The 22,624-nt window shown below is 46.4% G+C and overlaps 1 protein-coding gene across 1 annotated transcript in view; it reads left to right on the forward strand.

Moving 5' to 3' along the window:
• The window catches only part of WNT9A (Wnt family member 9A), a 68,341-nt gene that overhangs the window by 23,866 nt on the left and 21,851 nt on the right, over nt 1-22,624 (forward strand). The window contains exon 2 of the mRNA XM_074943449.1: nt 20,840-21,099. Coding sequence (XP_074799550.1) covers nt 20,840-21,099 — 260 coding nt within the window. The remainder of the gene's footprint in view (nt 1-20,839; nt 21,100-22,624) is intronic.

Genomic DNA, 22,624 nt, shown 5'->3' on the forward strand with positions numbered 1-22,624 from the left:
TCTCTTTCTGGGAACAAACCTACAGTTTGCTTCGCTCCAACTTTTCATCTTTCTAAAGAGCCTGCTGTGGGCATGACATGCCAGAGACTGTAACAGACCTTGAACAAGTAAGTCAAACATTCCATTGTTACCCTCTCCTGGAGCTTGAATTGCCTCTACATGGTGGTCTTTGCAAAGCAATGACTCTAATCTTTTGAGGAATCTGCTACATGACCACCATTGAGGTGTTGCTTATTCACAGATGGCGGGGAGGATGAGGTTACATTATGGGCGGTCTCTTTATTCAGGTTTCAAGAATTGTTCTGATTCTGGCCAACCTCTTGCTATTGAAGTTCTTGTAACTTTTTTTGTCAACTTTCTTGACCATGTGCATAGCGTGACTTAAGAAGGTTTTGGCTTCAGGGGGTTGAAATTCCTTGGTGGGACTCGTCAGTACAGAAATGGGTGGGTAAACATGGTCATGTTCATACATAGCTGCCTGGGTGGGTGACTATGTTTTTGTTGGTTGTGCTCAAAGCTTCTGAAGCTCTTTGGTTACTATAAACAATAGTACCACAAATGTTCATTTTGCAGCATTGTTGTAGCTGTGTTGGTCCCAGCATACGAGAGACAAGGTGGGTGAGGTAATCTCTCTTACTGGACCAACTTCTTGGTCAGAGACAAGCTTTTGAGCACCACAGCGCTCAAGGCTTCTAATCCGTCCCATGTGGTTAGATTTACATGGATCTCCTGCCTACAGGCCACCACAACAGGTGGAAACCCAGGGGCAAAGATTGATGCTCCTTGCAAGCAACAGACTGCTGCTTGGCCTTTCATTCCCAGCTCCCAGGTAGGCACCTCCAGCCTGCTGCTCCTGTGCAGTCAGCCTCCAGTTCCCTCCTGAGCCAAGCCCTCCTTACAATACTCAAGAGCTTATGAAGGGAGAGGCAGCCATTTCAATTGATACTCCTTGCATAGCAGGGAGAAAACTGAACCATTTGTGTCTGGAGATGGCCCTGCCAGAGCTGAAGCAGAGCAGTGGAGCAATATGGGGACACCTTAAGCACCAGTGTCTACTGTGCAAGACAGGAGTGGTGATGTACAGAATCTTTTGTGGCTGACTCCTTAATTTATGGCATGGGGTTCACTGCTTAAGCACATGCAAGATGACATCTGCCTGCTCCCACTAGAGATGGTGAAAGGCTGTCTTCTTGTAAGCAGGGAATAGTCCCGCTATTGTGGGGAACTTTCCTGGCTTCTGCACTACACCAGTGAAGTGGGCTAGCAAAAGGATCTGAGGACTCCCCTTCCACTCTCCTGTCTGGCAGAGTCCTTGTAACCCCAACAAGGCCGGGCCCAGGATTCCTGGGGGGCTTGACCCCCAACCCTGCTGTGGTCACCTAGGACAGGGGCTAGGGTGGCCCCACTCCAGGGTACTCTCTCTGCACTGGGCACTTCTCTGACCATTACATGCAAGTTAAAGCAAATGCAAGTTATTTAATCAACTAATTTTAAAAAGAATAAGGAATAATGAGAGAGGTTAAAGGAAACACATCACCCCACTCTGTGGCAGGGAACATCACAAACAGTGTCTCTGGAAAATCTGGGCAGTTCAGTCTGTTCCTTGTAAGTCCCAGGCCTCCTTCTCCGGCCCTGGCTGTGCTGCAGGGATGCTGTGGGTTGGCCACATGCTCTCAGGCTCCAAGTGGTAGGACTCTTCTTCCCAGTGTCGCCCCCAGTCCTGTCAGGGTTATGATCCAAGCCTGGCCTGCAGAGCCTCTTAGCTGAGGTGTCTCCCTGTGCTGGGCCTGCTGCCCAGGGTCCCCCTCACTCTCCCCAGCTGCTCACGACACCCAGCTCAGGACTGCTCCAGCCCCAGCTCTACCACTCTGTCTCTGCACTGCTGCTGCTCTGCCTCCAGCTCCCTGGGCTGCTTCTTTGGCCCCTCTGGCTCTGGTTGCTGCAGCTCTGCTCCCAGGACAGGGTCTGCTCTCTCTGGATCTGGCACAGCTCTGCTCCCCAGCTCAGCTTGCACCCCTGCTTTCTCCTTAGCTCAGCCCCACCCTGTCTGACCCAGGCAATTCCAGCTCACACGGAGGACGGGACTTCCCTGACTCCCTGATTAGCCTGCCCGCCCTGCCATTCAGGCTGACCTGGAGCACTGGCCTCTCCCCATTGTTCCTGGGGGCTGTCAGTCTCAGGGTCCTGATTCCCCATCGACCCTTCCCTCTTTTTTAGTACTAGGAGCTAGCAACTAAAACACCCCCACTGAATGTTAGTAAGGGGGGAAACGGTCCCCTTACATTCTGCAGGCTGACACACTCCAGTAGCTGCTAGCTAGCAAGCTGTGGTCTCTGGTTGCATTACCATGCAACAGCACATGTATTACATGGCGGGAGGTGCATCCCTGTCTGAACACTGTGCTAAAGCCAATGAGGTGGTGAAACTGAAGTTGGCACAAGAGCACTGGGAGAGAGGAGTTGCTTTCTGGGCTCCAGGCATCTCACATGGATCATGGTTACAAAGGACTAAAACATCTGCTGTTTGGTAGTTCCCGTGCTGTTCTTAGCACCGCAGCCTGGGCTCTAGTCCGAGACTTGGTGCTGTGGGTTTTCTATTGCAATGTAATGTACCCTCAGTGTCTTGGGATCCTTCCTTACAAAAGGGTGGAATTTCTTTAGAGCAGGGACTTTCTTGGTTCTTTACCTAACAGAACGGGCCCGCCAGTCCTGATTGCACTGGAAGTAAAACCTTGTAGCTAGGAATTTGTGTGCTCAAACTTCACTCTAAGCTAACACAAATTTTTAAGAACTCTATTTCCTGTCTTCCTGACACTACTGCTGGAGGCAGTGGCTGACTCCTGCAACCCCTTGGGATATGCATGCACAGAAATGGTCCATGATCTTGAGGCTCTCTCCTGAGTGTGTAGCTGGAGTAAGACTATTTCTCCCCCCCTTCCCCTGACTCCAGAGACATCTAGTGGGTAGCCAAGTGCCAGTCATCGCTTTTCCTGACCCCCCCCCCCCAGCACCTCCTTGCCACCTTTAACACCTGTCACCAACCCAGCTCCATAGGGACTGCTGTGAAATAGCTTGACTATGGCGGGTGGGGTGGGGTGGAGGAAACAAAGTGGAATAGAATCTTTGTTGGGTTGGAGTGTTAAGATTACAAGCACTGGACTAATGGAGTGATTCACCTAGCATCTATGTAGATAGCAGTCTGGATTCCTTTTTGTACACTATACTTGCAGTGAAGGGGGAGAGACACACTTGTACTTTGAGATGAAGCTGCAATCTGACTGGGAATACTAACTAAACTGTGGCTCCTCTTACTTCATAGGGTATATCCTGTTGTCCCACTACTGACCTCAACTCCAGCTGCAAAATGACCTGCTTTTTGCAAGAAAGGAGCAGGCTGGAATCCATAGAGTTCAGGTGGGGACTCCTTAATGATGTGCAGATGGCTTAGTGAGTGAGAGGAAAGCCTGACCCCATTCAGGTCCTTTCATCCCAGGCTCTTGACCTCTCCCACCTTGGGAGACGTGGTGAGGGGGGACAACCTGTAAATGGTTTGGTTTGCTCTCCAGAGGATGTGACCCTCATCCTTTGTCATGCACTGGAATAAGACAACATTGAAGAATAACAAGGTAGTGAGATCTACCACTACCGAGCCTTCTGAAGACAAGCTTATGGCAGCAACAGCCTTCCTCCAGAAAGGTTTCTGGAGTGGGACTTTCAGATTCTGCAACTTAAATGGATGATAGCAAGACCACTGAACATGAAACCTTCTGCCTTTTTAGGGCTTGTCTACACTTGAAGTACTGCAGTTGTGCCAATATAGCACTTCAGTGTGGACCTCCACTATGCCAATGGGAGGGGTTCTTCCACTGCCCCTGAGAGATAGTGGCTTGGTTGACAGAGGGATCCTTCCATCAGCCTAGCTCTGTTTACACCAGGGGTTTGGTTTGCTTAACTACACTTCTCAAGGGTGTAGATATTTCCACACCCCCGAGTGATGCAGAATGGTCAATCTGACTCTTGAGTGAAGACCAGGCCTTAAAGTGTCACCCTACCTTCAGTTTCAATAACGCAACTTATTTTCTACTATTTACCTCTTTCTGGAGGCTTACTTAGGCAAAGGTCCTGTAACAGTTCCTTGATGTCCATTCAGAACAGTGGAATTAATTGGCAACCACTGTAAATCCTACTGGTTTTTTGGCTTACGAACATGCAGGCTGCAGATTAGTGTATTTCCTGGTTGCACAGGGCCCTTTCATAGCTGTTTGAATTCTCAGTGGGACATACCAAGCTAGACTGACATCAGGAATTATAAGAATTTGTCCTCAATAGAGTCCACCTTTCTCCCACCCACTAAAAAAGTTGGGACATATAGAATTAAAGAAGAAACATCTGACAGTTTATTTTAAGGCTCCTGACCTCCTGAGGTCCCTTCCAATCCTGATATTCTATTATTCTAACCCCTGAATAACTTGATAAAGTAGGACCTCCCACCCCTGCCCTCCTACGAAAACCTTGGAAGTAGGTTAATTAACCTGCACCACAAACTCTGGCTTTCCCAATTATCATGCAATGAAAACTTTTTTTAAACTTCAGCAGGGACCTTCTAATCTGTGTGAATGGCAGAGCTGAACAGAGAAATTTTCAGGTGAGAATTTTTCCCATATTGGGACAAAATTGTGACCCTCTGAGCTTTTTGGAGGAAAAAGGCTGCAGGGCTGGGTCTCCATCTCCCACTGGTCAGTCGCTTGCACAGGATGTGGGAGACCCAGGTTCGAGTCTCTAGTCTGAATCTGGCAGAGCAGGGACTCAGACCTGGATGTCTCTCATCCCAAGTGAATCCCCTAACTCCTAAAATTTGTTTTATTTCCAAATAGCTGAGTTACTTCTGGTCAGCAGGTATTGACTACACATCATCTCTGTATTTTCTCCTCTTCACATGTATCCAATTAAAATGAAAAGGAGTATATTTGGCATCTTAGAGTAACAGATTTATTTGAGCATGAGCTACAGCTCACTTCATCAGATGCATTCAGTGGAATGCATCCGATGAAGTGAGCTGTAGCTCACAAAAGCTTATGCTCAAATTTGTTAGTCTGTATTCACAAAAAGAAAAGGAGGACTTGTGGCACCTTACAGACTAACACGGCTGCTACTCTGACACCAGTTAAAATGGTTTCTCCCAGGGTGGGAAGGTGTCCCCCCCCCCCCATGCATGCGCGCCTATTTTATTGTACAATTAAATGAAAGTGTTGCTCTTGATGCTTCATATAAAGGCAAAAAGTGCTGGCACCTTCCTCCTGAAGTATCTGGTGCAGGCCAGCATAGAAGACCTTTACCCAGTAAGAGTAGCAAACTAGCTTGATGGTCCACAAGGCAGTTTATTTGCAGGCTGCAAGATGACCTCACCATGGTCTTTAGTCCAATCCTTATCTTATGTCTAAATGGTCATGTCCATACCCTATTGCAAGCTTCCTGGTATAGTGTCTCCTTCGACTGGGGTAGTCAATAAGCAGACAGTGAGTGAGCCAAATCCTGACTGCCAGATGCTTTTGAACAGACCCCAAATATTTGTATGTATTATGAATTGGTTTTTTCTCTGGAGTCTGGACCTTCACTATTCCTTGACGAAGAAATTTGGAACTCGAAGGAAAAAATTGACTGCCCCTGCCTTAGCCACCGAGTAGAAGTTTGCTTTGTACATAACCCATCTGCATGAGATATTGTGTTATAGGAAACCCTGAGTGTTTACACACAACTCAGCTGAACCACATGCAAGACTTTTTTTTTCTTCTGGTTTTGTGGTGTAGCTCTTCTATAATTTGCACGTACTTCAGGTTGAACTTTATTTTTAAGCTGTACCCTCCAGTTTTATCATTTTGAAATACTCTGGAAATGTAGTCACTTTATTTAGTTGAAAGTTTCTTTAAGTTGGAGGGAAATTCCAACTTGGCTAATGTTCTTGCTTAACTCAGAAGAAGCTATAATAGATGGCTCCTTTCACCTCTAGAGTTAGGTGGCCTGATTCTCCTTTATTAAACCCATGTTAGTTCAGTGAAGTTGCTCCCACTTCTCCATGCAAGTGAGAACAGAATTGCTGATTCATTGTTGAAGGGGGCAACACTAAATAAACTTGGATATCCTTCACCTGAAAAATTGTAGTGGGGAGGGAAATCACAATTCTAAGGGGCTATTTTTTTGTTTTGTTTTGTGCTTGAATTAACTGGTGGGGGAATAGATTTGTATAGACTTGCCATTCATTCAGGAGATGTATGAATGGTAATCCAACAGCAGTAAGCTTCTGCTGTGATGGTCCCTGGAAAACCAACATCACTCTGGCAGATAGCAAATGGGCAAAGTGGTTGGTTGAGGTGCTGCTGTGCTTGATCTGTGATTGCAAGGGTGGGTTACACGTACAGTGCTTTGAGGTGGTAAGACTTGCAGCTTAACTCTCTCTAGCTTGGGGAGCAGGGTAAAGAATGTTGGAGGACTTCTTAGCCTCTGTGTAAGAGGCACCTGATGAGTTGTCTTCCTTGGAAGACCCAAGCAATTCCAAGAACTACTTCAGAAAGGAGAAACAAAGATGGGGCTGATTCACTGAACTCCAGTTGGACTGGAAAATATAAGACCGAAGGTGACTAGTGATTGGATATAGAGTCAGAGGAGAGGCTCTTGGTGCTAAAAGAGCATTGTAATGAAACTTCACTGTGGAGCATCAACTTCTTGAATTAAATAGGTGCACTATTTCCTAGCAGTTTGTCTTAAGACAATGAAGCTTCCACCACTTCCTTGGCCTTTGTATAAACTCTCAGTATCCTCCACCTGGATTTTGTTTAGCTAAAATTTGTCCAATTTCTAAATTTCTCCCTCCATCTGTATTTACACGCTTGCTCTGCCATTATGCTAGCAACGCCCTCCAACTCATCAGTTAGCCAGCTGTACATATAGTTCAGCCTTCCCTGCAGATCTCCAGCCCCTTGACCTCTTTCCTCTGAATACTCTAGCGTGTTTTTTTTTCTGGTGATGAACTGAATGTTATGTTCCAGGTCTCGTCATCCTAGTCCATGCAGGAGGATAGATTTGTTTTTAGGAGGGGGATTGTTTCACTGTTTTCAATTCGCTATGGCTTCTAACTTACTGGCATTACAGCTTTCCAGGTTTTTCCCTCTTTTTTGCATTTATGTCCCTAGATGCACCGTAGAATTTAATCTGAATTCCTGCCACTGTCTCCAGCCTTCCCAGATTCCTTGTCATTTGTCCCTCCCTAGTTTAGGGAAGGGGTGGGGGAACTCTACCTTCCACACCTCTGAAAGGAGGGGGAATGTTGGTAGCTGTCCAGCAGCGACCAGTTCAGAAGACCAGTGAAATGCCATATCCGATTGCAGTAGCTGACTGGACTACTCTAGCTGTACAGAGTATCTGTTGTAGAGCTGGGTATTGGAGAAATGGCATCCACTGTAACCCCCACAAATCCAGTTTAGTTCCTTGTCTCCCTCTAGCAGTGGAGCCACAAACTTATGTTTGCTACCATCTCTTGAGCTGGAGAACCATTTGCTGAAGCAGTAGAAGTTCATGCTTTTATATCCACAGTCCCCAGTTAGTCTCTACAAACCTCTTATAGGCAATGATACCCTGGTCAGGCTCAGGAAGGAGGCGAGAGTTCTCATGTTATGCGGAAGATTGGATTAACTAGCTCAGGAGGTCTCCTCTTGGCTTGTTGACAATGGGCCAAATGCTCTCTTTTTGTAAGAGTGTGCACCTCCAATGACTTCACTGGGAGTTGCACACCTGTACTGAGGTTCAGAATCTGACACCAAGTGTATAAATCCCCCCCCTTCCTTTGACATGGCCACTCCTTGAAATCCTAGTAGCTTTTTGGCCCACCTTCTAAATGGGGGGTGGGTGGGGCAGGGGGAAGTGTTCTAAAGCTGTACTGTTTTTAAGAATGTTCTAGGTTTGTTTCCCCAGGGCTTATAACTAAAAACAGAAGCCCTTCATGGGACTGAGGGCACTTCTCAAGAAAGCTATTGGACTGGACACTATATTTCAAAAGGCAGTTTCTGAAAAGTCTCTGTAGAAATGGCGTGTGGTTTCATGTTTGCTGGGTCTCCTGGATTTCTAAATCAAAATTCTATATGCAACATGTGCCAAGTGTTTGGTTTTTTTGATCTTTCAGTGATAATAGTGTGACCTGTGGGCCCAAGATGTGTCTGCACAGGTGTCCTGGAAGGCATGACTTTTAAGGCAGTGAGGTAACATGGATGTAGCCAGAGGCCTAGTTTGGCCTGCTGAGCACCTCCTAGATGGAGGTGTGATGGCAGGGACCCAACCTGGTGCATTTATGGGGCTGGCAACTGCAGGGGTGGATTCTTGCAAAGTGACTGAGAGAAACATGGACTCCCACACTCCAAGTTGCTGGCTTTTTTTTTTTCTTGGAGGGGAAGCTGGTTTCTTTAGGGTAGAACCTCTCTGTAAAATAAGTGGCAGAAGAACCATATTGTAAATTGGTTCCAGACCACTATAAGGAACAATCCTGTGTTGGAGTAGATCATGGGTAACATTGTGATAGGGCTTTCTCATCTGCAGTCTTACCCCTTCCAGTTGACACATAGCCCATTCAATTCATAATCTTGATGTAACAAAACCACCTTGTGGCCTCTGTATTTGGGTTGATCTAATTTGGGATGGCAACCATTCCTGAATCAACAGCTTTGGGCTATTTTAGGTGGTGAAAATCTGCCATTGGCACCACTGAAGGAATTTACCAGTAGCAAGCTAATTGTGTAAATGTCCACTTGTTAAGATCTTAAAGTTTTTCCCTAATCTGATTGGAATTTGCTATGTTTAACACTCGGTTGATTCTGTTTTTGGGGGTGGAGGTTTAACTTAATACATTGGATACATAATCAATACAGGAAGGAAATGCTTCTCTTAATACACCAGTCTGTGATTTTTGGAGAATAGATCTTTTTTTATTTTGACCACTCTGTGTAAAGTACTGCGCAACTGCTAAGACTGGAGAGACTCATCAGCATCAATTTGTTCATTCCACTCAGGCCCCAGTTGAAACTGGGGCTCTTTGTACAAACATGTCAAGTAAGCCACAGCCCTGCCCCCAAAGAGGTCTCTGAGATCTGAGACAAAAGGTAGGAAAGGGAGTGTTATCCCTATTTTACAGGTGGTGGTGTCTGGGAATGATGCACAGCAGCTCCCATTGAAGTCCATGACCAGCCCAGCTGCAACCACTCACCTTCTCTTGAAAATCCTACTCTAGGTGACATGCCCAAGGTTGCACAGGAAATATCAACACTTCAACCACATTCCTTCCTTTCACTGTCCTCGGGTAAGAAGGGCAGGAGTAGTTTCTTGTGGTGACAGCCAGGGGTCAGGAGGACTCCCCTCTTCTCTACCAAGGCTCCCCATGGACTTTGGTCAAGGGGCCTCAGCAAATTTTTGCCTTCTAGGCATGGAACTCGGTCAAGTCAGTGGAACTACTGGCATGCATGAAGCTGGGCATGTGCGCAAGCACCTTGGCTGAATCGGGGTCTTGGTGTTGCCTTGCATTCATCTGTTTGGCTGCACAAGACTCAACAGAAGCTGAGGTCTGGATCCAATTTGGTCTCCCTCTAGTTGCCATGATCCCATGAGTACACACAATCCCATGGCAATCCATGTTTCTCTAGCTCAATCAGTATATCCATACGACCATCACTGCCCTTCTACACAGGTGATGATCCCTGCTAAAGCTGCACATGTGCTTCTTTCTGAGCTGTTCAGTTCCATCACACTCTGGGGGCAGGGGAGGCAGGATGTCATTGTCCTACATTTTGCTGCTATTTAGGATTGGGAGCAGTAGCTAGGATTCCCTCTGAGGAGCTGCTGAACTCCACATCCTTCACTTGGAAGGAAGACTGCATGCAACACAAAGCACTTGCTTTCCTCCTTCAACCCACAAGGTATCAACACCAAAAGTTAAACCACAGGGCAGTTAAGAGCCACTTATCCGTTGCTCTTCTCCCTGGCTCATATCGACTCCCTGGCTACTTCTCCAGAAGGCTGCCAATGGATTTGTATATCTGTTATTACACCACCCTCATGACCAGAGGAGGTGAGCACCTTCCAGTAGCAGATTAAGAACTGTGGTGAATATCTTATCGCATTGTTTGTTTGCAGTGTGGCTGTAGCTGTGTTGGTCCCAGGATGCTCGATAGACAAGGTGGGTGAGAATTTTTTTCTTTATTGGACCAACTTCTGTTGGTGGAAGACGTGCTTTTGATGGAGCCCTTCAGCTCTGTGTAGCTCAGAAGCATGTCTTTCACCAATAGAAGTTGTCCAATAAAAGAGATCACATCACCCACCTTCTCTCTAGTCTGAGTCCATATTTTCTCTCCTTATCTTCCTATGGGGAGGGTTGTGTGTGCACTGAAGTGGTACCTTGATAGGGTTTTCAGTGTAATGCCACACTCTTTGTTAGAGCTTGGAGCCAAAAGTGGGGAGGGCTGCAGTGGTCCTTAGTTCCTGAGTGAGTTCCTTCCACAATCCAGGACTGGCCCCAAGAAGGCTCTGCCTCCTGCACGGATACTTAACCTAACGAAGGAATCTCTTAGAGCAGTGGGCCAGGTCTTCAGTTGGTATAAATCTAGAGCTCCATTGACTAGCTGGGCTTTGCTTACACAGCGCTTGCCCAGAAACAGTAGGGTGCATATCGTTTGTTAGTTACAATTGTTAGTAATAACACTTCCACTGATTCGCTTCAAAAGCATGTAAATACTCCTTCAAGGGAGACTGGGGTATCTTAATTGCCTCCTCTCCTAACTCACTAAGGACAGAACCAGCCACTGCCCTTCTTGGGTTCAGTAAGAAAGGCCTATGCCTCTGGGATGGTATAGGCCTAATACCCATTCATGCATCCTGGTTTCTCCAGTGCCCCATAGGTTTGTTTTTTCACCTGTTCAGTTTTTAAACCTGCCTCCAGGATAATATGACACTAAAGCCAGTGGCTGAGTGAAATAGCTATCGCCGCTGTGCGGCAGAGGAATTGCAGAGCTGTAAACTGCTCCCAAAATAGAGCAGATGATGTGTCAAACTGCCCAACCATCCAAATGCTCTACGATCTGATCGCTGTGGACAGTAAAATGGGGATGGGTGAACTGTTTGGAGGAGCTGGGATGGAAACTCATGCATCTTCTGCTCAGCTGTGCACAGCTCTAAGGCTAAAACCTCTTCTGATGGTTCCCAAATGTTTGGGTGAACCCTGCTGAGTCTTATCTCCACCTGTGGCACACAGTGCCAAATACAAGAAGAGAGGCTGTTCTTGAAGTATTTCTGGCCCACCCAAAACCAGGGGTACTATCTTAGAAAGCTCCTATATCTATCTAACTTTGCTTTTGTGGAAGGCTCAAATAAGCATAGAGAGCCAAAGCTTGAGACTTCCATTAAACCCTTATCGTATTTAAACTATTGTGCTCTAAACACACTACTTAATATCTCTGGGCAATTAGGGAAACTGTTGCCTTTTGCCACAAGGAGTCTTCCTTTTGTAAATCTTTGTTGGCTGAGCCAGGGCTAGAAAACTCTCTGCGTCTGAACGAAAGCAGGATTTCTAGGACATGAAGGATTGGGGGAGCGTGGAAAGGGAGAGGCCAGTGCTTTGCATGACGTCCATCACGGAGCTGTTTAAATTTGGGAGGCAAGGCTTGACAAAAGTCTGGCTGAGGTGTTAGGGAGACAAATGAGTGATTCATTACAAAGTCAGATGTGTTTTTTGGCACTGGAGCGGACAGACAAGACTGACATTAACACATGGCATGCTGCGAGGATTATTGGAGCTGTGCCACAAATGCCCATGTCCTGAAGAATTGAGGGCTAGCTTGACTCCTAGAAAGAACAGGAGTACTTGTGGCACCTTAGAGACTGACAAATTTATTTTGAGCAGAAGCTTTCATGGGCTACAGCTCACTTCATTGGATGGAACATATAGTAAGAATAAACTTTTGTAGTGATAATCAAGATGGCCCATTTAGACAGTTGAAAAGGTGTGAGGATACTTAGGGAAATATATTCAATATGTGTAATGACCCAGCCACTCCCAGTCTCTATTCAAACCCAAGTTAATGGTATCTAGTTTGCATATTAATTCAAAAGCTCAGCAGTTTCTCTTTGGAGTCTGTTTTTGAAGCTTTTCCGTTGCAAAATTGCCACCCTTAAATCTTTTACTGAGTGGCCAGAGAGTTTGAAGTGTTCTACCAGTTTTTGAATGTTATGATTTGTGTCCATTTATTCTTTTGCATAGAGGTCTTTTGGAAAGAGCAGAACTGTCACCATTCTAGTACCTAAATCCAGTGGATTGTGTAATCTAAGTAAAGTGACTCCCCTATAAACTTATGTCTCCGTAGCAGCAGGGTCCTAATAACCAAAAACCCTTTTGGATGTGCTCTAATATTGCTTATTAACAGGAGGGCCACGTGAAAATAACCATAGGCAACACCTAGCACCTTGATAGGTGACTAAAATGGGGACGACTCATTTATAGATGGGGCCAGAGATGCCGGGTGCAGACCTGGATAGGGTGGGGGTTGGATTTTGATGCCTCTCTAAAGAACCTTATACCCTTGCTCATGTCCTTTGTACCTGCTGTGTCCTTTGTAGCCACTTTGGAGAAGAATTGGAATTTTGAGTGCCTTTTATTTTACACATGAAACTACTAAGCATGGAAAGCTCTTGGGCTAAAATCTCTAGTGGACTATATTGATGTAATTCTGTTTGTCAATGGAGCAGCACTGGTTTATGCCAACAGATAACATAGCCCATGGCTGTACGCTGTTGCTGTAATGACTACCCATTCTTGTGCATAAGATCTCTGGTCACAACGCTCACATCAGCCTTGCCTTCTCTTGCTGACTCAAAGGTGGGAGGAGGGGATGTCTATTACTTGAACTGTCGAACTTGTAGCTGTCTCTTAGCTGCTGTTTTCAGCAAACCAAGTAGGGGGTGGGAGATGTCCTAGCTTCTGCTGCAGCTAATTCTGGAGCCTCTGTCCCAAACAGTGGGGCACTGAAGGGGTTAAACTCCCCCCTCCTTCAGCCTATTGCTTCTCCTTCCACTACTTCTTATGCCTCCCTGTACCAACACTCCACAGCTATGCTTTGCCTGCGATCTAGTGGGATCCATGCCAGAAGGAATAACCTTAAGCCAAAAAAAGTATCACTAGAATAATTAACAGTTCTGGGTTGCTAAGAATTCTCCAGGAGGGTGGAGAGGGGGTTATCCATGAAGCTGGCCAACCAATGCGGGTGAGGGAAAAGACTGAGGTGAGAATATAACTCCTGGCACAAACTGTGGAGGGTGAAGCTAATGCTGTCTTAAATTTGTGAGTGAAAGCTCCCTGGCCCACGCATTCCACTGGCACCAGAGTTCACTAGGAGGTTTTAAGTTGAGTAAAAATCCTCCATAAATCTAGCTGATGGTTGTCTCATTCCTGAGAGGATGAAGGGGGGGGGGGCAAAACCCTACTCGCTTACAAACAAAATGGGTTGTTCCAGGGGAATTAGGTCACTGGGAGCGCGGGGTGCCAAGCTACCCAGAAGCTCCCAAATGAGGGAGTGAATGTAATCATCGAAAAACAAAAAACTGAAGAATGCGGCAGTGGTTCCAAAGCTGACATGTGGCAGGGAACTGGTCAACCTTCTGGTATGAGCCATGCTACAAGCAAGAGAATGTTGAAAAGACCAGTTGAGCTGGAGTCTAGATGTGCACATTTCTCACGTTTCCATGCTGGTAAATCTCTGCTCTGCAACCAAAAATCACAGCCTTAGTTAAAATAAAGGCTTGGGGTGGGGGTGGGGGAAGCAGCCTGGAAGCTTCCAGAACAAGCCGCCTTGTGAGGAATAGAAGGCTTGGGGGCCTAGTCTACACTTAGAATTTAGATCAACACATTGCTGAGGGGTGTGGCTTTTGGGTATCAGTCTACCTAACCCTTGGTGTAGACACAGCTAGGTCAATGGAATAATGCTTCCATCAACCTAGCTACTGTTGCTTGGGGAGGTGGCTTTCCTACAACAATGGGAAAACACTTTTTGTTGTAAGCTGTCTATGCTATGGGCTGTAGCTATGCCACTGTAGCTTCTCTCGGGTGGATGAGCCCATAGCCTTGTGATTAAGGTCAAGTACTGGAACTAGCTGACCTGGATTTGGTTCCTTGCTCTGCTGTTGAGTATCTGCATACGTGGGCTTGTATCTTCCCCTTCTGTAAAAGGGTGGTACTGCCCTACCTGAAAGTAGTGCTGTCAGGCTTAATTCGTTATTTGTAAAGCTCTTTTGAGGGCTATGGAAGCTTAAAATGTTTACTTCTGGTTGGCAGGAGGCAAAAATAGCCTTGCTGTATGGTATTTTGGTACTACAGGTCCTATACAGGAATGCACCGTAATGAGAACTCTTCCAACTGTCTTCACCATCTCACTGGAGCTAAGTCGTGAATTCCCAAAGTTCAAGGCAAAAGTTCAGCATTATCAGCTCATGCTGTGAATCATCTACACTTCAGAGGCAAAATTAACCCACCATCATATGCCAGCCATGAACTTCAGGAGAGGGCAAAGACTGAGGGAATCACATGGAAGTGGACAGGCCAGCAGGGGAGAAGTGAATTTGACAGGCCTCGATTTAAAGATGGCTGAGGGCACACAAGGATAACCTGATGGGAAGTAAAGGGAGAAGAGGAGGGCAAGGATGGGGCCCTATGGGCCCCTCATGGAGAATGCAGGAAGGAGGACCCTCTGAACAAAAGAGCACTGAGGAAGATAACTAAGGGAAAATGAAGCTGCAAAAACCAATCCCCAGAGGGGATGATGGTCATCGGTGTCAGAGGGGGGCCACTGACATTGAGGATGGAGTTGGCCCAGAGACTTATCTATCCTGAATTGACTCTGAATTCGGTATCTTACTGGTTAAACGTTGTATATTGCTAGCACATGACACAAATGTTCCATGATGTGCATGTAGCTGCCTGTTAGTTTCCAGATAGAGTAGATTGTGTTAGGTGTTTCAGAGGTCCAAACCAAAGTGGCCTGGGATCTGTCTACCTGCAATGCCCCCTTCTGTGGTGGTGACACAGGGAGAAATCAATAGGGGCTTTCCACCTAGCTCTCCCCTAATTTATAACTGAGGGAGCTGCTGACAGGATGTTCTTGAGGGGCAAGGTGTTTGACTTGCACTGAGACACCCAGAAGGCCAACAAATCTGGGCTGAGGTTTGGAGGGAATCTTATTGTGGCATGGGGGTAAGGGGTGGGTGGGTGGGGTTTTTTGTAGTAGCCAAAGTGTGTGTGTAGGGGGGATTACAGTTTTGTGCTGAAGTTCAGAGAAAGGTGGAAGTTTGCTACTTTTTTTATGGTGATCCAAAAAGCCATCAAGAAGTCCATCAAGTTGGATTGCACATTGAAAGTCTGGTATAAGCATCTCCTGTTCTGTAAGTTGGAATCTATTGAACATACTAGCTGGATGGCTACTTCAGGAAACCTGAAATAACTTAAGGGAGGTTCCCCATGACTTGTATTGGTAAAATCAAAAATCTCTTCAGTTTACCTCTCAGGTTTACAACAGAGCTATATGTTGTATTCCTCTTTCAGACAACTAAATAGCTAGTTACAATTCACTGGTGTAGTATTTTCTGTAAGCACTGGACTAGTGAAAACAAGTGTGGTGAATGCTTCATGAATTACTGGCCTTCAAAGACTAGACCGGGCACCAAACAGATGTCCAGATTAATCTCCATTGAAGTCCATGTAATTGTCCCAGAGAGAAATTGGACCCATTAAACTAAAGTAGTGTTTCTACTTTGTAGAAGGGGGTATGATGTGGGCCCAAGTTAGGAAAGTTATGGGGAGGAGGGGAAAATCCCAATCTGGAATTGCTGGAAGGAAAAGACATCAGATCTGTTCCACATGGTCCAGTCTGAACTAGTGTCTGGCTTCCTTCACTTGAGTCACTGGGCTATATGGTGTGCTCTGCAGAGTCATTGAGCTGTGACATACACTCATACCGGATACAACAGAGTTGCCTCTCAAAGCATTTTTGGGAGAAAGGAGAAGGTCAGAGGGAAAAGAGGGGCTGGCATAGGCAGAACTGCCGGCAAAGTAGTCAAGTAAACAGGGAAGATATCCACTGGGGGAGGGGGGTGTCATGCAGATTTACCATGCAGAAATCCTGTGGAAGCGGAGAGTGGACTGCTGGATTTCACCAGGCCTGGCATTCTAGGCAGATATAGCCAAGCAGTTTTCTTGCAGTGATGTGGCTCTGCTTGGCTCAGGCAACTCCTGGTTTGACATAAATCGGAAGTGCACTCACTGGCTTCTGTCTCTCGTCCCGCTTGGACTGATCACCACCAAATCATCTTGCTAGGTAGAGAATTAAAGCTTTAGCTTAGAGCCTGTCTAAAACCAGGGCTCATTGGGGAGTAGCATCTATCTAGAAGTTCAGGCAAATCCATATTGCCACAAATACATAGCTGTCTAGGGACTCTGCCGCTGTCCGTGTGGGCACGCTATGGTAAACTGGAAGTTTCAAGATCCAGCCCTGCGTGCGCGCTCGCTCGCGCGTGTGCTCTCTCTCTGAATATTAGAGCATGGATCACTGCAATTTGATATTAGAGGGGAAACCTTTTAGCATTGTAGGGCTGGGCACAACTGAGCATCCAGGGTAGTACCACTTGCCAACAGTTTATTGCAATATTGAAAGCAGGTATAATGCCAGTGTCTCTTTAAAAAGAGACGAGACTAGTTTTAATGATTCCCAACTAAGCACTGCATTTTGCAGTAAGATGCAGACTGAATGGTGAAACATGACTAATATAAATCCACAGTCAGTATTAGAAACCATTCCCACCAACAATAACCACCTCCTGGGGGGGGAGCTGGGATTGTTCCGGGAACACCTGTACTGTCAAATGCATCCTAGACTTTTCGCTGAAATTATCTGTAGTGTCCAGAGGCCACATCCAAGATCAGGGCCCCATTGTGCCAGGTGCTGGGGGGAGAGATGTACAGTAAGAGTCTTGTCTAAAAAGACAAGACCAGCAAAGGGTGGGATGGGGCACAGTAGGGTGAAGTGTCTCTTGCTCAGTGTCACAGCAGGCCGTGGGGAATAGAACCCAGGTCTCTGACTTCCGGTCCAGTGCCTGACCCACTAGCCCACTCTCCCTCTTAAGGACCAAAAGTAATTTTTCTTAGAGCCATCTGATTGATAAACAAGCAGTCGGGCTCAGTCCAGGACTTAGTGGATGGGCATTTCCCCCTCAAGTCAAAATAACACCATCACATGTAGCTTCCTAGGTGGCAGTTTCATCACCAAAGCTGAGGATTTTTTTCACAGGGGGAGCATACGTGAACTTCCTTCGCCCCAACAGAGCCCCGGACTCCTGGGCAGGAACAGCTCAGCCTCTGTGCAGAGCCGAGAGGGCATCTGACTTGGACACCATGGCCTCACAAGACCTCACTCAGCCTAGGTTGCGTAAAAGGACTTGATGGATTATAAGGGTTCCATGCCGTGGCAGCCCTAAGCCAGCATTTCAGGCACCGGCACTGACACTCCCTGGCGCGGGGGGTGGGGTGGGTGTGTGTGTGCGCATGTTGGTGGCACTCTTTTGAAAATGCCACCTCAGCCCTTGGAACTGTCACAGTAAAGTCCTGATACTGCTAGGGTGGCACCCCCTGCTGGAATGGGCATAGATTTCATGCCACAGATGCATATTACTCTGCATTGTTTGTTCCCCAGGAGTTCTTCGCCTGGAAGAAGGGCTCTGTTTAACAGCTAGGAGAGGTGCACACTTCATTTTACTGGTTTTTCTCCCCCCACCGCCTCATTTCTTGGTTTGGTTTTTCTGAGTGGGACGAAAGGCCTTTGTTGGCCAAGTAGCAGCAACTGCTACTGACCCTGTAAACTTGCTTTAGTCACGAGACCCCTTTTTATAACTTGTTCTCTTGCTTTGGCCTCAAGCAGACCTCAACAAAAAAGCCATGAAGCTGGGTTGGGTGATAAATGTCCATTGTCATGCTCGTTGGATGGGTCTTTTCTCACTGAACTGAGCAAAACGGGAGAGTTTTTTCTGAAGCTTCGGCGTGGTCATCACTTACATTTTAAGTCGGCGTAGCTATGGCACTCAGGAATGTGGAGAAAAATCTATACCCCCCAGAACCCTGTGGCTCTGCCCAGCTAACCCCAGGTGTAGACCTAGCTTCCCTTGACCTAGCTACCATTGCTTAAGAAGGTGGAGTTACATGCTTTTTTCCAGAACTGGAGTATGCTGCAGGGTTCTAGCTACAGTGCTGCGATAGCCCCTGGAGTGTAGACCAGCTTTTAAGGTCCAAAGTTTCTTCTGAAGGATATGGAAGAAGTGATGCCAAACCCTAGGCTGCTGAGCAAAGAGAAGAAGGGCCGGCAAGCAGGCTGAAATCCAAAGAGTGGACTTGAACATTTTTTTTTTTTTTCTTCCCCTACTCACTAGTCAGGACTCTGAGCTAATGAGCTGTTATACTTTCATGGTAGACAAGTTCCATCTTTGGAGATGTCATTCAGGCACCTTTCTGTAAAATTTTATTAAGGGGGTGAGCAGGAACCGGTGGCAAGGGTGGAAACCTACAAACTAGAGTTGTCCTATCACCTTGGCTATCAACCACAAGCCCCCATGTTCAATCCTGGAAGCATCCTGCAAAGACTCTTTGCACAGAGCAGTTAAAACATTCAGGTTACCACTGATCCATTTAATGCTTCGATATTTTACCATTTCTCTGGCTTTCCAGACACTAATCCCAAGCAACTGCTAAAGGCCTGAACTGACTGAGGGTTTTGGAGTGTTGCTATCTCAGTACTGTCTTTAAAGTCTGAGCTTTTTGATTAGTGACTAATTTCAGGAGCTAGGGGGGTGTGTGTGTGGGTTTTTTTTCCACCCCCCCCTTTCAACTAGGCACCTTGAATGGGCCTTATTTTCAGAAGATGCTGAGCACCTGCCCTCTGAAAATCTGTTCCCTTTAAGGTGTCCATTTGGGCACTGGAAAACTGAGGCACCAGAAATCACCAGTCACTTTACAAAATCTTAGCTATATTGTCCATGTAGATGTATGTCCCCCTCATCTGTCGTATCCGACTGCTGCACAATCCTGGTGGTGTACATCTTCTGGAATATTGCACTGAGTGGTTCCAGATCAAGTAGATGAATAACTGGAGGCTGACTTGATTTACAAAATATGCCCTCCCTCCCCCCCCATATTTTTCTTTTCTCTTAGATTTGCATGTGCCTCCTAAGTAGTTAGCTGTAGAAATGTCAAGGAACAAACCGTTCGGGCAAGTGTGGTGAATGGCCCACAGAATTTGCTGCAGCACTTAAATATTGCGTGTTCATGTCAAGTAGCCCTGCCTCAGTAAGGTTGGATGCCCCTTTTCCTTGGTAAGTAAAGGGCCCTGAGCATGTGTTGTAGCCACATCCCATTTACAAAGAGGTTTAAAAATTACCTTTTTTTGAAAACCGTCTTTGGGGAAAATGGCTAGTTTTTGGAATACTTTCACTCAATTGTTCACTTTTTGATTTTTTTTTCCCACTTATCAGTGCCTCCCCCTTATTTCTTTTTGTCCCTTTTTCCTTCAGTCATTTAAAAAAAAAAATCCAAATACTTCAAAAGTGGCTAAGAGGTGGGGGAGAACCATAAACAAAATCAGCAAAACAATTTTGGAGAAACAAAATAGGTCCATTTTTTTTAATCCCACAGAAGAACATTGACTTCTATGAAGTGGCTTTTAATGTTTCAGTCAACTCAGCTGGGTGTGGGGGCTCAGATCAGGACTTGGAATACAAATCTGTTTGTAAAGAAATATCTTGGCATTCCAGCTATTGGCTGGAGATTGATTGCCTGCTTGGTAGGGAGAATCCCTATCTTTAACATGGAATTCCTCCTAAACATTAAAACAAAAGGATAACTTTAAGGTTCTAGAACCTTATTTTTAACTCAGTTGTCCATTTCCCCCCCCCCCTTCTTCCTGCCCTGTCTTTGCTCCCCTCCCCCCATATTGGGCCCTGTTAGGGGTCTGCAAGTTCTGAAACCAACAGAGTATGCTTCAGTGAAGGTGAATGCCCAGCCCTGCACTCGCTCTGTGTGTGTCTGTGCAGGGCTGAAATGTTCCAGTAAGCTTTTTAATTCTGGCTTTAGCAATTCTTCCTTTTTGGCTGGGGGAAATGCATCTTCAGGTCCCTCAAAATTCTGTATAGTGATTCCCATTGACTGACTACACTGGCACCTGGCCGGAAGAGGGCAGAGCCAGGAGAGCTGGCTACTGTTAGAAAAACCAACAAACTGCTCATGCTTCCAGCAGATGTTCCTGCAGCTTCTTTACTCCCTGGGGCCGGTGCCAGCCTGGTCAGCGTCCAGCAGCCAGTCACTCGACACCAGGAACAGTATGCTAGCTTCTTTTGTTGCACATTGTACAAGTCAAGGACCTTGTGCTTGAAGGGGGTGGGACACCTATTCTCCTCCCCCCTCCCCCCCCCCACAAGCTCCCAGATCACTTAACTTAGAGTAACAAACCTGAAAACTAAAGCCTCTTGGTGGCATAAACTGAACCTAGGCCTGAAGGTGGGTGAGTTATGAGAGCAGGTTCATTGCATAGAACCCAATGATTGCAGAGCCATAATGCAGTACATGTGCTGTGTATCTCTCTCCTTTTCACCCCCAACTCCGTGAGGCAGGGCCTCCTGGCTGGCACCAACTGGAAATGCTAGAATGTAGTTTGAGCATGGTAGCTGTTTTCTGACTAGTCCATTCTTTTTTCCCTCCCCAACCCTGTGCCCCGGTCTCTTCACAGGCTGACTGGGAATGAACCTCTGACCATCCTCCCTCTGACTTCAGAAATGGAGGAAGCTGCCGTCAAGGCCCATTACAAAGTGTGCGACCGCCTGAAGCTGGAGAAGAAGCAGCGCAGGATGTGCAGGCGGGATCCAGGCGTGGCTGAGACCCTCGTGGAGGCCATCAGCATGAGCGCCCTGGAATGCCAGTACCAGTTCCGCTTCGAACGGTGGAACTGCACCCTTGAGGGGCGCTACAGAGCCAGTCTGCTGAAGAGAGGTAAGTGGGGGGGGGGGGGGGGGGACGGGGACGGACCAGTGGGGGATTTGCTCAGCCTTCTAGAGTCAAGTGTGCCCTTGTTGCCAAGAAGGCCAATAGCATTTTGGGATGTATAAGTAGGGGCATTGCCAGCAGATCGAGGGACGTGATCATTCCCCTCTATTCAACATTGGTGAGGCCTCATCTGGAGTAGTGTGGGGCCCAAAACTGGACACAGTACAAGGATGTGGAAAAATTGGAAGACATCCAGCGGAGGGCAACAAAAATGATTAGGGGACTGGAACACATGACTTATGAGGAGAAGCTGAGGGAACTGGGATTGTTTAGTCTGCAGAAGAGAAGAATGAGGGGGGATTTGATAGCTACTTTCAACTACCTGAAAGGGGGTTTCAAAGAGGATGAATCTAGACTCTTCTCAGTGGTAGATGGCAGAACGAGGAGTAATGGTCTCAAGTTGCAGTGGGGGAGATTTAGGTTGGATATTAGGAAAAGCTTTTTCACCAGGAGGGTGGAGAAACACTGGAATGCGTTACCTAGGGAGGTGGTGGAATCTCCTTCCTTAAAAGTTTAAGGCCCGGCTTGACAAAGCCCTGGCTGGGATGATTTAGTTGGGGTTGGTCCTGCTTTGAGCAGGGGGTTGGACTAGATGACCTCCTGAGGTCCCTGCCAACCCTGATATCTATGATTCTACATCTAGATCTCTAGAAGACCTCTTCAAGCCACCAGGGGTACAACTCCTCCTCTAGATATGTAGCCTGTTGTAAAACTAGGCCAATAAAAAGTACTAGCAAAGTCAGTACAAACAAATTTCATACGGACAATGACTTGTTCATACTGTTCTCTATGCCATACCCTGAAATGTAAGTACAGTAATTACGTTCCAATTGATCGTATGGTAAAAATGAGAAAGTTAGCAATTTTTCAGTAGTAGTTTGCTGGGACACTTTTGTAATTTTATGCCTGCTTTTGTGATCAAGTAGTTTTGAAGTGAGGTGAAACTTGTGGGTATTAAGACAAATCAGACTGAAAGAGGTACAGCAGTCTAGAAAGGTTGAGAGCACTGTTCTCTAGAACACAGTGGACCCCCAAAGTGGGGTGTGGTAACAATGGATCCAGTAGTATACTCACATACACGCCAGCTACCAATTGACTTCAGTGGAGTTTCACAGATGGACTCAATAAGCTAACTTATCTGCCCTCTGTTCTGTCTCTAAATGCAAGAGTTTTAACAGAGGGTAGAATTTGCCCCAATCCACCCCCCAGAGTTTTTTCTTTTAAGGTAAGAAATGCTCTAAGTCATGAAACTTGGAGTGGTGCCTAAAGAGTACACCACTTTCAGACCAAAATGCTTTGAATCTTCTCCTCCTTAAAATGAAGGCATAAAGCAGGATGTGCCCAGCTGCTTTATTTTGTGAAAGGGAAACAAAGCACAAATGAAGGGGCATAGAGGATATGCTGAGTCAGCTTTTGCCAGGTCCTAGTGCAAAGTAAACATTGCAAAAGCTTCATTTCATTCAGCCCTACT

Source organism: Natator depressus, chromosome 2 (genome assembly GCF_965152275.1).
Source record: "Natator depressus isolate rNatDep1 chromosome 2, rNatDep2.hap1, whole genome shotgun sequence".
NCBI lineage: Eukaryota > Metazoa > Chordata > Testudines > Cheloniidae > Natator > Natator depressus.